This window comes from Cyprinodon tularosa, unplaced genomic scaffold (assembly GCF_016077235.1).
Source record: "Cyprinodon tularosa strain WSP-4 unplaced genomic scaffold, ASM1607723v1 ctg12, whole genome shotgun sequence".
NCBI classification, from domain to species: domain Eukaryota; kingdom Metazoa; phylum Chordata; class Actinopteri; order Cyprinodontiformes; family Cyprinodontidae; genus Cyprinodon; species Cyprinodon tularosa.
In genome coordinates, this window is record NW_024038003.1 from 1,812,473 (window position 1) to 1,826,980 (window position 14,508).

Here is a 14,508-nt window from a genome sequence, read left to right on the forward strand (position 1 = left end):
GTGACATTTTCAGAGAAGTGATAGCCAAGTCTGGCTGAAAAACTGTTCGTGTGCATGTGTGTGGGGTATGTGTGTGTCAACCACTGAGGCAGGAAATGTGTTGAGATGTTGTAATCAAGAAGATGATGAGAAACATGCTGATGGGACCTCCCGCCTTATCAAAACACATTAACAATGCCACAGTTCAGAGCTGATTTACTGACAGGCCGGGATTCTCTTCTCAAATGACACCCACAGAGCATGCACATGTACTTACACTTTTATGTAAAAGCATGTTTTTGTACATCTCATTTATTGTTTGACTTTCGTATGCTGGAATGAAAAGGGAAAAATGGAAAAAAGAGAAAAGTATAGTAGATCACTCTTCATACCTAGTGCTTGACACACGCTGTTCCAAGGCCTGGTAAGGAGGATAATCAAAGGCAGCAGCAGACACAAGGGAGAAGGACAAAGGCAGTAGCCAAGGATGGGTCGCCTGGACTGGGCCAAAGCTCTGTCTGGCTTACACGAAGGCATGGCACCGTCGCTGAGTTGGTTGACGACTAATATGCAGGTACGGATTTACTCATCAGGGGTAGGCACTCTGCAAACAGAAAAAGACGATGGTCAAGCACATTTCTGTGGTATTTAATTCACTGCTCTTAATTTCAGGGCTGAATATCTTCAACCTTAATGCATCATGAGGTTAGTGTACAAGAAATATTTATTCTGCAAGAGTTATCAGTATGAATATCAAAGGAAATGTTATGCAAATGTGGGATTAGGATTTTTGATTTAAGCCTTGGCACTTCTGACCTCTGAGATTAGAAGCTCAACCAGGCTGTCTGATGGAACTAATGCCAGAACAATAAAGCCACCACTCAATAGCTATGGCAAGAAATTGAACAAAACAGTTTTCAGCATACTGCCTCTGTATTAATAAGTCTCCTTCTCTAGTGAGCCATGAAATGAGCTGCAATGATACAGATTTAAGCATCCTTTTTCCCCCTTTAGACACCCTAATAATTTCATTTTGGCTTCTGCTTAATTCCCTCTCAGCGTTCAGTATTTCAGCGTTCTGCCGGCACACACAAGTGTTAATGCAGTAATTTATCAAGAGTATGTGACAGTAATGGAAAACATTTAAACAATAAGGGTTTGGAGGTCAGTAGGAATGCAACAAAATTCAATTGAAAGTGAATGAAATACTGCTGCTTAATACATCTGCAACCCCTCCTGATAATCCAAAGTCTTTGGGGGCGTTAGCATTGGTATTTTACTCTCCACGCTCACGTAAACACATCTACACAGAGCCACACACATCTGGAAGCCCCAACATAAATCAGCTCTGTCTGCTCAGTGCTCACAGAGATTTGGACAAGCTGTGCCGAAGCTCGGCATCAGCGAGTCAATAACTCCTCAGTCTTATCGAGCTCTCCGGTCCCCCACCCCTCATCAAAAGATGTGTCAGAGCGCAGGTGGGGAGGCCAAATGAGAAAGGGGCCTTTGTTGACCTGTCATACATCACATGCATATATTCTTGTTTTCAAATAGCAATACAAGATAACATATATGCCCCTAGGGAGAAATAATGCAGGTGACAGGTCAGGCTGTGATCCCCATATAAACAGATATACATTAAAAACTGGCTTGTAATAGGGATCAGATAATTTTAATCTTGCTTGGCCTTGGCCCGTGGAACTTAAAAAGCAATTTTTCCAAACCATGTAACACATGCTACTGGGTCACGCAATGGACAGCGCCCTTTGGTTGTAGGAAGTCGTTCTTTAGGGGATTTATAGCATTACAAACGTGTAAAAAAAAATGAAATCAGAGAAGGCAAATACATGTAAGGATCTACGTAGAACTGTATTCTTCACAATATCTTAAGACTTGTCTGAGCTTCACTCAGACCACAAAAACTGTGAGACTTTCAGAAGATAAAAGGAAGGCCAGAGTACAGCACAGTCACTCCTTTTTATCCCTTTGCTCCAATGGCATAACGACACAACAAATAGGGCCAGTAAGCAACATTATCAGGGTGGGCCCCATATAAAGTACAACACGTGATAAAGGTTCAGGATACGGCAACAGTTCCATAAATCGTCCAAGAAGATACAATAATGCAATTCTCAGTAGTATATGATCACACATCACAACTGAAAAAATAGTGACTGCGCACCTAGAATGGAACCATTGCTGACAGCGACCCACCACATGTTATAGACATCTCAAGTTCCAAAAACTCTTTTCAGGGAGATGCTAATCCATCCTCCCCTCACCAATGTTCTCTCCATTCATCTCCTGGTCGCAATCTTTACTCACTGTAGCAGCAACGTCCACCTTTCCCTCTTTGGTTCTTTAAAAAAAAAACAGTTTTTTTTGGGAAGTTTTTTCCATTCTTCCAGCAGTTCCTCTTTCCGCTTAAGTACCTGATTTTGGTATCCATCGTGGCTAACACATTGTATGTAACGGTTATGGTTTCAATCTACACTCTGGGTAACCAATAATTCCAAGTCTAAATGTAAAAAATAAAATACTCAAATACATCGTTCTTTTAAGATATTTATTTGCGGTTTGAAACATATTACATGAGCATATTTTTAACCAACCGTCTAATGAACTATACACAGTTATTAATATAGCAACTAAAAGTACCACCGTCTGCTTTGCTATTCGTGACGTGTTTAAACGGCTCACCATCATGTTGAAATCTGGCATGTGTTACGGTATAGATATGGTCCGATGCGGTCAGTCACTTCAGTATCAGGTGTGTTTAAGATGAATTTTTCACACCATTACATCTGCATAGAGACGTCCTACTCTAGAATTGCGTAGGGGACCCACCAGGTGTCAGTGATGGGGCCCCTAAGAAGTCATGGACCCATAAGCAGCTGCTGTCTCTGCTTACCAATATATATGCCATTGCTTTGCTCCATCAAACAACAGAGGCAGAGAAAGTAATGGCTTCTTTGGCACTGAGTGGCTTTTCAGCCTGGTTCACTAAGAACTCATTTGACTGTGGATAAAATTATCAACCTACACGTTTCAGAACTTGTTCACGCTCTAGATATTGGCAACCTTATAAAAACACTTATTTTGCACTTATTTTGTCCTCGAGTCGGGATTCAAACCAGGGACAGCTGAGTCGAAAAACTGTGGTACATGGATCTCATGTTCTACCGCTGCACCATAGACAGCCCCTTTTTAAAATTCAGAATGTCAGTTCTTATGTCATTATGTCTCATTGTATCGAGCGAATATGAACTAAATAAGTACCTCCAGATCAAAGATTGGCAAAATATTTCTAAACGATGCATTTTAAAATAAATATGTGCAACATTAAGGGCTGCTTTGTCAATGACTTTCCCCACATACTGATAGAAACAGAAGAGCATCAGTGGCTGCTTTGCTTTATGAAAAACAGGGCCTCTATAATCAAAGATTCCTCCAACCTCTTATTGGGCTAATGACCTGCTCAAACATATTACTGTCTGCCTTCTCCGAAACTAAAAATAGCTTAGCTGAAAATACGTCTATCTGATACAGGCTCTTATTCTTGCCACTCTTCCCTCGCCTTATCTAACACCGGGTAATAGCAGCTGAATAGAAAAGCTTTCTCCCTCTCAATTGAGCATGATAAGAAAAATCAGATCACAGCTCATTCAGCCGCCATTGGCAGCATGTTAAGTAAATTCTCTGCTTACAGAAACTCAATTTTCCCTGCATTAATCTAAGCAGGGTCACTGTTCTGCACACAGCAACATGGCCACTGAAACATTAGGTGCACCCTGTGTGTTCCGGTGCTTGTCTGGTTCATCTCGTTTGCTGGGTTTGCCGCATCCTTAATGTCTTTCCCTGACCCATTTCTGATCCACAGGATCGTTTTCAGTTTATCCACTCCTCCTTGTTGACTTTCACCTGCTGGCAAACCCTCTTTGCTATCTCTCCTCTTTAGTCACATATCCTTCAAAGTAATCCCCAACATCTTCCTCCTACATGGCACCCTGGCATTAGACTCTATGTTCCTGAAATCTCCTCTTCCCCTAGTTTCTTTCATCCCTTTTCACTTCCCGCCCATCCACTTCCTCCTCGCCCTCCTTGTTAACCTCTCCTCTCTTGATGCCGTCTTCCTCTGCAATACCCTATCATTCATTTCTTTTGCTTTTTTTATAGACAGTCTAATCCACACTCGTATGAAAATCCTCTTCCTCTCCCCAGCTGTCCTGCACCGGCTGCTCCAGCTGCTGTTGGTCCATTGACACATTTAAAACAAAAGGACTTACCCCATCCTACAGCTGTGGATGATGAGAGAAGATGCCAAAACAGACTCGCAGATGCAGCAGCAGAGCAGACCAGTCTGGGCATGTCTCCACAGCATTAATAGCATTAAACACTGCGAGCGCAGCAGGCTCATCCTCTCAGGACACAAATATAAAGAACAATAACTCACTTGGCTTGCTTGCATAAGCAGAGTTAAAGTGAGTAAGCATTGAGAACATGGAAATCCTCATGACTCAGGTCTACTGGAATCTTTGCAGCCAACAGCCCCCCCAACATACTACAAACTGCTCCCTGTGATCATCTGGCTCAGCATCCAGAGAGCAGACAGCGGGGGTTGGTCTTATTACCTTTTTCAGTGTAGCAACACAGATGGTCAGCCTGACAGATAGATTGATGGGGGATACATGCTGCTGTTTATTGCGGGGAAGTAGATAATGACACCCCAGCTCAGGTGGTGCAACGTACACCGCTTATTGTGCTCCATCAGGCTGATGAAATAACATTGTTTAGGTGGCATCCAAGCTGCCCCTGCTCCACTGGGGCCCTACTCGGAAGATAACATGTTTTGTTTTTCCCTTCACCTTGTCCCCACCCAGCGCTTCAACCCCCAACCTTACCCACTGATGCCTCTCACCACAAGTGGGATGATCTCACAAGGCATGTCGCCATGACGACAAGCAATGAGCGCTCAGAGAAAGATCAGATCTGTATCTTACGGCACCCTGCTATTGGTGAGAAAGTACCATTGATAATTGTACCTTTTGTTCCTATGAATTATTTTAGAAATAAATAACTGTGCATTAGTGACAGTGCAGTGTTTGAACCCAAAAGATTACCTTATTTTGCCATGACTAAATATTTGAATGAATAATGAATTAAATACATGAATTTATTTAATTTAAGTGAAATTATAAATGCAACACATACGAATGATCAACAATATAATTTTAACAGAAAAAGTGTAAGATAGGTGCAAAAAGTTATTTTAAATGATGATTTTATTTGCAAAGAAGTAAAAGCTATTTAAACCTGTGTGTGGATAATACTGTAATTGCCTCTACATCTAATATCCGGCTGTATTCTCATCGGTGGCAACAACTGCTGTCGAATGTTTGTGGTAATCTAAATAACAATTGAGGAATTTTGGTCCACTCCTTTTTAGGGAACTGTTCAAACTTTTGAAGAATCACTCTAATAATTCAGAGTTTTCAACCATTGCTTGCAATGTTAAGGCAAAAATGAGGTTTAAGACTTTCACTAGACACTATTGTAACATTTCATGCAATGGCACTTTATGGTGCATTCAAGTACATAATGGACTCTAGACTAGGGGTGTGGGAAATAATCGTTTTGGCTATATTGTGATATTCGGCTGCCCAATATAATATCGATCTTACACTTCTTAGTATTGATTTTCAAAAAAAAAATGGTTACATAAAACATTGATGGGAAAATGGGCTACCTCTGCACCACCACCCTGGCAGAAAGCGCTGTGGAGCCCTTTAACTGTGCGTGCAGCACCAAATCTGTATTTGAGGCAGTCACAGTGGAAGAAAAACCCCAAACAACATGGATAATAATACCTAATCAATATTTTCTGATGAAAATATACAACACTTGCTGTTTTATCTCATCATTTGATTTTGATAGCTGGGGAAAATATGGCAATATATAGAGATACTGCAATGTCGTGATGATATCGTATCGTGACCCAAGTATCGCGACATGTATCGAATCGCAACACTCATGCCAATACTCACCTCTACTCTAGACTATCTAAATAATAAGTATCAAAACAACTCCAGATTTTTTATATTACCGGTATAAGTGTTCCATCCATCCATCCATCCATCCATCCATCCATCCATCCATCCATCCATCCATCCATCCATCCATCCATCCATCCATCCATCCATCCATCCATCCATCCATCCATCCATCCATCCATCCATCCATCCATCCATCCATTCCTTAATGTTGAGTCAAATGCTGATCAAGTTAATCTAGTTGAGGTGTCTTTTTGACCCACAACTGAGTTGCAAGTTTACCAATGTTCCATGGTTTCTCTATTTGTGGAAAATTGAAGTCTGGTTCTGATCAGGTCTGGGTTCAACTATTGAAACAGAACCCAAAAGGCAAAACATTTTTTATTTGCACAGTGATTTTTATGTTCAGATTATACTTTTCAAATATGAAAATTAACTTCCAGATCTTAATTGTTTGGATATGAAAAAATAAAATAAATAATATAAGGGGCAAATGCTTTTTATCTCTCTCTACTTGATTTCATGTGCCCAAATGGAGAGAGGACCTTTAGAGTGGGATATCTCTAAGATTGAAGAAGGAGATGGGAGGGGTATTACTTTGAGTTTCTATGACCTCAGACACTGTAGGAAAACCGCTCTCACAGACGAATGCACACACACAAACATGGCAGATGGCGAAGCATCATGGGGAGATTGGCACTCACTTTACCACGCACTTCTTTTTGCTCTCTCTTAAACACACAGCCTATGGTCACACAAACACATAAACAAATGCACACATACACAACGAGGATCAGAGGCACAGGATGGAGCACAGCTTACTGCAAGCATGAGCTACACCGCCCTGGTTACATTTTTAGCAGAGGAAATAAAATTTCTGAAGCTCCTCTCCGACAAGAAAACACACCTGTCACTCAAATGCCGCAGCTTCCTGCCCTGAATTTAAATGAATCTGGAGACCTGGTTGCCTCCACTAAATCTCCATCAGTCTTGCTTAATGCTGCAGACAGCATGCTGAAATTAGGGATGGAGATGCGACATGTGACATGCATCTAAATAGTATTAGCTGGGGAAATATTGACATATAGCAACAGCATTCTCATGCAGCAGCTACCAATTTTATGGCTGAACCAAAGTTATAAACAGGACCGCAGTAAGAAATTTCAAGGGTAAGTCTGTGAATGTAAACATGTTTAATTTATTTTCTTCTTTACTACAAGCAGTTCTACACCATCTCTTCAATAATGGAGAAGGAAATAGGAGTAGGAGGGATCAGAAGGGAGGACTGCTGTAAGAAAATAAGGTTTGAGAGTCCACAACAGTTATGTCCCAGAACAAACCCATCCCTGTGAAAAAAACCCAAAAAGAACTACTAGTTTAAAAGCTTGCCAGCAGTTACCACCTGAGGACCAAGTGGAGCGGCTTGTCCAGAGAGTTAATTGTATCCGACAACTGGTCAAAAACCTGCATTTACACAACATTAAAGCATGATATGAGCCTTAGTGAGCTGACAATTAAATATTATACATCAACAGGGCCAGAAGAGAAACCGAAGCAACATTCATGGAGCTCCAGCAACTCTCAGTTTTATAGTTTTCACACCATACAAAACCAGAGATACAAATACATGCCTATCCTGCATTTACTACCAAGAAAGACCAACACTTAAACAGCATCTGGAGCGCTTGGAACTGCACTTTCATCCCAGCTTAGGAATGTTTATAATAAAGGCATAAGAATGTCATTCAAAGAGAAAATTAGTTCCTAAATAAATCCAACAAAGGCAAAGTGAGTCCAACTGAAGGACATCAAATAGTGGAAGATAATAATTTGTTCCAAATAGCTTTAAAATACAGGGTCTCCCTGAAAAACAGCAACCAAACAGAGGGACTAGAAAAGACAACCAATAACAAAGGTTATATTATAGCCATTGTAGCCTAGCTTGTTAGAAAATGTGCTTAGAAACCTGTGGTGTAGTGGTAAGATGTGATATGATGATGAAAAAATGCATAAAAATAGACATTTTTTTAAGTTAAGTTGGAAATGATTTATCAGATTCTTCATCTTTAAAGTTTAAAAAAGCTAGAATATACACTTTTTTTTAGAATCCCTATATATTCCCCCGGTAGTGAAACAAAAAAGCTCCTCACCAAGCACCGTGAGTTCCATCTTAAGTATGGCTACCTGGAGGCTGTTAAAGACTGTGCATCAAAGGCACCATCTAAGATGAAACAACCAAGATTTATCAGGAAGATGGCCCCTAGCAATGAACTACTAAATGAATGCTTTAGGCAGCAGAAACTTGGCATAGAACAGGAGGACCCATCATGGAAGCTGGAGGCTCAGCATATACTGTACCGACAGCAGATGGAGGATTTAACAGTAAATACTGAGAAATCCCTCCGAGCATAAAGAAAGCTGGACGGAAGTACAGGGCACCGATCTGCACAAGAACATTAAAGGCTGTTCTAAGACCAAAGCAGACGACACCGTTGAGGTATTTTTAACACACACACACACAAAAAAGACCATGTTAATGGTCACAGATTAGGCAGTTAAAAAAAAAAAACTATATAAAGTAGTGGGAAAATACAGACAGTTTAACAAAAGAAAACGAAAAAAATAAAACATATGCAGTTTTCATGGATCTCTGAAAGAGAAGCAAATACTTAATAAAACTAAGGGAAACTTATCTTCTTACTTAGTTGTACCTCCTCCCACAGGAGGTTTAATTTCCATATTTATAAAGACCTATGTTTGTACATTTTGTCTTTTCTTTTTGATGTGCCTGCAGGTACTCGATTGTGGGTTTTCTCAATGACTCCACTGAGACAATGAGAGGATTCTTTTTAAGCTCCGTTATATAATCTTTAAACCACAGCATGATTGTCTAGTTTAATGGCAAAAAAGCGATACCATTACAAAATGCATCCTTACTCAGTAAGATCAGAGAAGTAGAATCAAAAACAGAATCTAACTGCATTGCTCTCTCTGTTCAACTTCTAGGGAGCATGAGCTTTTCCTCGAGGCAAGAGTTTAATTAACTGATCACCTACAGCTAACATAGAGAATTATCTAAAAATCTGCAGAAGCATCCTTACTGTGTAATACCCTGTCTAATCCCAGCACTCAGAGAAAACGCTAACACAGCTTTATATACCACACATAAAAAAAAATTGCAGGGCTGCATTATACTGTATGCGTAAGCCCATTTTCTAAAATTGGATGTACTTCAATTTGTTCATTACATTTATATGTCAAAACTAAAGCAAAACATCCATTCAGGATGATGAACAAAGCAGGGGACAAGTGATTAACTAAACTAACTTTCTCTTTGACCTCAATCTCCGCAGGACAGTGCAAAGCTGCTGTAGCCCAACAATGGTGCAGCAAATGCACACCCACATATAAAGAGGATCCAAGGTTAGAGCGAGACCGTCACAGCTACAAAGAGGCATCTAGTAATGGATGGAAAAGGCTTGGATGAGGCAGCAACAGATGGAGTGAATCCTGCTAAGCTGAAAATGCATTACCGAGCAGTATAAAAGTACATATAGAGCAGATTATTCAAGGGTTTAAAGTTGATGAGAACAGCGAAGACACACTTTTAATACAAGCCAGAGTCCGTAAAGCTACTGTTCCCATTCAAATTATCAAACAAATTCAGAATAAGCATGAGCTGGTTACTTGTATGTGATGGCTTTAAAAAGTTTTGGTTTCAAATTTTCTAAAAGACCAGGTTTTAAGTTTTACACTCCTATTCTGAAGTACCAGAAAAGCTATATGAAGTGTAGAGTAATGCTGTAGTTCTACTAATAATTCAATAATATTTTATGCAATGAGTCCTTAAAAAAAAACTACAAAATGCAACTGGTGATTAGCTAATTCACTCCAATAACAAATATGTCATTTTGACGAGAGCATAAATAATGGCAGCTTTTTTGGCTTTAAATAAAAGCATTTAGATCGCATCATACATCTTAGTTCTAGTTTTTTGTGGACATATTAAGATTCACTTTAACCCCAGTAGATTTTATGGAGGTTATCTCATTAAAAGAACCTCCTACTGCCATGTCTGCCATATATCTGAAAAATCTGGCCAGTGTTCTTTTTTTATGAAATCCTTGTCACATATCAACCTTTATGTGAAATGACTATTACTTCAATTAATGTTGACTATTTAAACAGAAATATGAGTTACTGATATATACACTGTAATTGTTAACCAATTAGTAATCTTCAAACAGAATTGATTCATGATTTCAGAAAATAGATTCCTTAGATAAAACAGGTGACAATATTCAAGAGCTATTTTAACAGTATAGAGAACCCTTATGACTTGACATGTCAAATGTGGTTTGAAGAGGGATATATGAGTCACATAGCTGGTTAAAAAACGTACACCTTCAATCTGCCTTTGCTGCAGAAAAATCCCTGGTGCATCTTAACCTGACAGGTGGAAGTTTTTTTAATCTGACAACGATGGAAAAACAAGACACATCTGTGTCCACGTATGGACACCAACACAATGTTTAGTCAACTGAAACAGGACGACAGAGCTCACGAGTACCAGAGCGTTTAATGCAGTTCCTCTTAGCAACCTTTCACTCTGCTGCCTCCTCCTCAGACGCGGCCGATCATCTGTGCAGCGGCTCATTACGCAGGCTGATGCTTGAATCCTTGTTAACTCCCTGTCCAATTAGCATTTCCGAGGCTGGCACAGACACCTCTCCTAGCTGGAGAATGCTGTACATACACAGTGATGTCCAAATAATTATGCAGTTGCATGTACATTCCTAATAGTTAAATATTTCTGACATATGAAAAAAGAGGATTCTGTACAATTCTCAAATTAGATGACCTGAAACATTGAACTTAATGGGGCTGTTTCTTGTCTAATGTAATGTAAAGCAGAAAAAATGATTTTAAATACAAGACACACACACCTAAGAAACATGCAGTGGCAGTTAAGACACAAGGTAGCCAATTAGGGAGCTCCTTATGAGGCTGTACTAAAGATTTCTGACAACAGACAGCATTCTCCTGAAAGTCATGGCTAACAACGTGACTATCAGTGAGGCTTCAATAAGTATCCGGCACCTAACGCTCATTCCCCAAGATATATTTGGTACTTAATAACTGTCAAATACATAAGCAGGTAAGAGATTTGAATAAAAAAAAAACATATATATATATGTATATACTAACCTTTTCTTCTTTGACAGAATAAAACAACACATGACGGTCTGTATTTTTTACAACCAAATTTATTTCTAAACACCCCACCTGTCTCTCTTATTAGCAAAGCAAAAGTCCAGGGGGCTTATTTTAGGTCAGCAACAGGTTGGGGAGGGGTGAGGCTGCATTACTACCCTGTATGGAGCCCCCGTGGTACTTTTATGACATCTCATTAAAACAACTTTAACTGTAGGAGTCATAGAACATTTTTTTTGTGTGTGTGATTTCAAACCATATCTTACACAACCTATTTGTGCATATTTAATATTCTGTTTGATGTTGCACAACCTAACTTCTAATGAATACACTTTGTTCTAATGATTTTTTTGGCACTATTTAAAGCTAATTGGACAGAAAAATAGATGAAGAGAGAAGGGTGAGAGGGTGAGCGGTCCAAGACGGGGCGCTGTGTAAAGGACAAAAACCTCTGCGCATGTTGCATCTGCTCTACCAAATAAGCGACACAGCATGCCAGATCCATTTTATAATCGGTTTAGAAAATAAAAATGACTTTGAAATCAGCTGCTAATCGAAATTCCCTGGCACGCATTGTACAACATCAATCTGTCATCTCTGGTCTGTATTTTCTGTCCCAAGTTTCCCTGAATCCTGCAGAACCAACCATTTATTCTTATGCAAAGATTCCTTTGGGAGATCATCCTTAGTCGTTTCCTGGAGACACATTATTGTGTTTGCCCAGAAGCCCTCTCTCCCTCGCTCACCCTTTCCCTCCTGTGTATTCAGGCTACTATGGTATCACCTGTCTGCCATGATCATATGATAAGCTGTCCACTGAGAGCTCATTAGCTCCAAACCTACAAAGACTGCTCTGCAACGACACAAGGATAGTTTATAAAGATCACACTATACTGCTTGATCTCGAGTTATGGAAAAACCAATAAAGATGCTGATCATTTAATGTCTCGTAATATTACAGTACTTTTAAGGCTCACATTAAAGGGAAAATCTTAGCTTTCAAGACCTCTTTTAAATACGTAAATCTGAGGACTTTGTTGCATATGATCAGTTAAATTTTTTTATTTTAATCACTTTAATCAGGCACTGCCCAATTTTACTTAAGATGACATTTTTTTAAGATCTTAAAATCATTACAATTTAACAGAATGGTGAAAAATGTACCCGAGTATGACGTTTTATTCATTCGTTAAAAAGATCAACATTGCACAAAATCACATTTTGTTTGACTATAAGACAACAGACACTACTATAAAACAGACAGGCACATTAGAGGTTTTTCTTAGGATGGTATGTGCGGTGGTAAATGAACCCCATTTTAGTACCACACAGGCGCACCGGCCTTAGCAGTTCCGTCACTAACCAGCCATTGGATAACTTCCTGATGGAGATGAGATTTGTGACGGCGAATGAATTTCTCCTTGAAGGACGATAAAGTTGTGAATAGAATTGAAAATGGGACTAATGGGCCAGAAAAAGTGCATTTGTCCTCCGTCTCAAAACCCAAATCAGATGGGGAGAGCGTTGAGGTAAGTGAAGAGATGCAATGCATGTCAAGGGTAACAGACTTGCACACCAACGCTTCCCACGAATGACTCACCATTAGTCTTGCCTCTGTCAAATACTTCATTCAAACTGGCAACCCCTCCAGTGTGGGGAGGACAGAGTGATCATGAAAAGCCATAAACAAATGTGAGGCTGCATTCAAAACGCCAGCCTATAGCCCCCACCCCCCAACACCTGCATCTGAACACACTCAAACTTACTTATCAAAGCCTACAAAGAGCTGCTGCTGTTTCTGAAGGGAGTTTAATCTTCTTGCTTTTAAGTTTTCTGTTTGTAAGCTACGATGATAGAATGGAGCTATACGTTTCCTTGAAATAATCCCCACTCAATCCTGTAAGGGAACAGTCTTTAAAGAAGCAAAGCTGTTCCACTGATGCAATAAGGTTGTTCCCTTACCGTCAGCTGGCATTTAAAGACATATCAAAAGCTTTTCCTCACTCTCATCTTAAAAATTGACATGATCATACCACATTTGGCTTGCAAAAATAAAAGAGAAACCACATTGGATAGTTTTACCTAATTGTAGTGAGAATTGGTAACATGCAGTTCCATGTTTCAAGAGCAAATAAAAAAAGCAAACATGCTGGTACGCTAGACTGAAATTAAAATGTCAAAATATTTCGTTTTAAACAAAAATTGTCCACAAAAACAGTCTTTTTCAGAATGTATCTTTATCTGCAGAACTAATAAAATAGCTAGAGGTGACACAATGCTGGCTTCATTAAAGAAAGATAGAATTTTAGAGATTATTAGGGGATATTAAAAAAATTCCCTTTCTTTGTTTTTTAATAACAGGTTGTTAATAATAATTTTACAAACTGTGTTTTTAATTAATCTGTAATCAGATTTGGACAACTAAGGGTTGACTAGTCCATATATTTCATTTTAATGTTTGTCTATTTTGAAAAGGCTAAAACCCCAGAAAATAATTAAACTACTTATTCTTTATTTCACATAAGGAACAATAGTTTTTATAAACGTTTGTTGAGGAAATTATAATTTCAGTTTGGAATGTTTTGAGAAACATTATGAGCTGTAGAAGTAGGAATGTTCAGATAAAATATTATGATAGGATACTGCTATTGCAGCTTTGAGAATTTACAGATACCAATATTGACACTACTTTATATCAGTATGAATCATACATACTTTTATCAGTGATTTTGTGGTGTGGAGTTTTAGAAAAGGTTAGATCGAGTGATATTACTCAAACAGAGAACAATGGTCAACGACAATAGTTCAAAGAACAACTGATCCATGTAATATTAACCAATGGGTTAGATCAATTTTAGACTGAAGCAGAATGTCTCCATGCATGCCAATATCAGAGATTTTAGGTGCAGGCCAATTTAATCCAGTATCAGTTGTAGCCTATACACATTGAACAGAATCCATGTCTGGCAAACGGACAGCTAGACAGGTTCTACTTCTAGTGTAAGTTTGGAAAAATTCCTTCATACCTTTCACCAACACTTCTACCAAAAGCTCAAAATGCAACAAAAGCCCCCCACCTAGACCCCTACCAGGTGGGGTCTGGATGGGTGATAGTGTGGGACTAAACTTTATCCTGCACCACCTGACCACTCAGGAATACATATGTTAGGATCCTGTCATTTAACCTCAGCTCAGCCATCAATACCAACAACCCAAACATAAACATGATCCACCAGAAGCTCACCTGCTTCAGGGTGTCCGCCTT

At 39.3% G+C, this 14,508-nt stretch overlaps 1 protein-coding gene across 12 annotated transcripts in view; it reads right to left on the reverse strand.

Annotated features, from left to right (window-relative positions):
- Positions 1–14,508, reverse strand: part of LOC119773645 (receptor-type tyrosine-protein phosphatase S-like) — a 116,735-nt gene that overhangs the window by 93,324 nt on the left and 8,903 nt on the right. For all 12 annotated transcript variants that reach the window (XM_038270802.1, XM_038270749.1, XM_038270773.1 and 9 more), the window contains exon 2: positions 372–583. In XM_038270802.1, coding sequence (XP_038126730.1) covers positions 372–516 — 145 coding nt within the window. In that variant the 5' untranslated portion in view covers positions 517–583. The remainder of the gene's footprint in view (positions 1–371; positions 584–14,508) is intronic.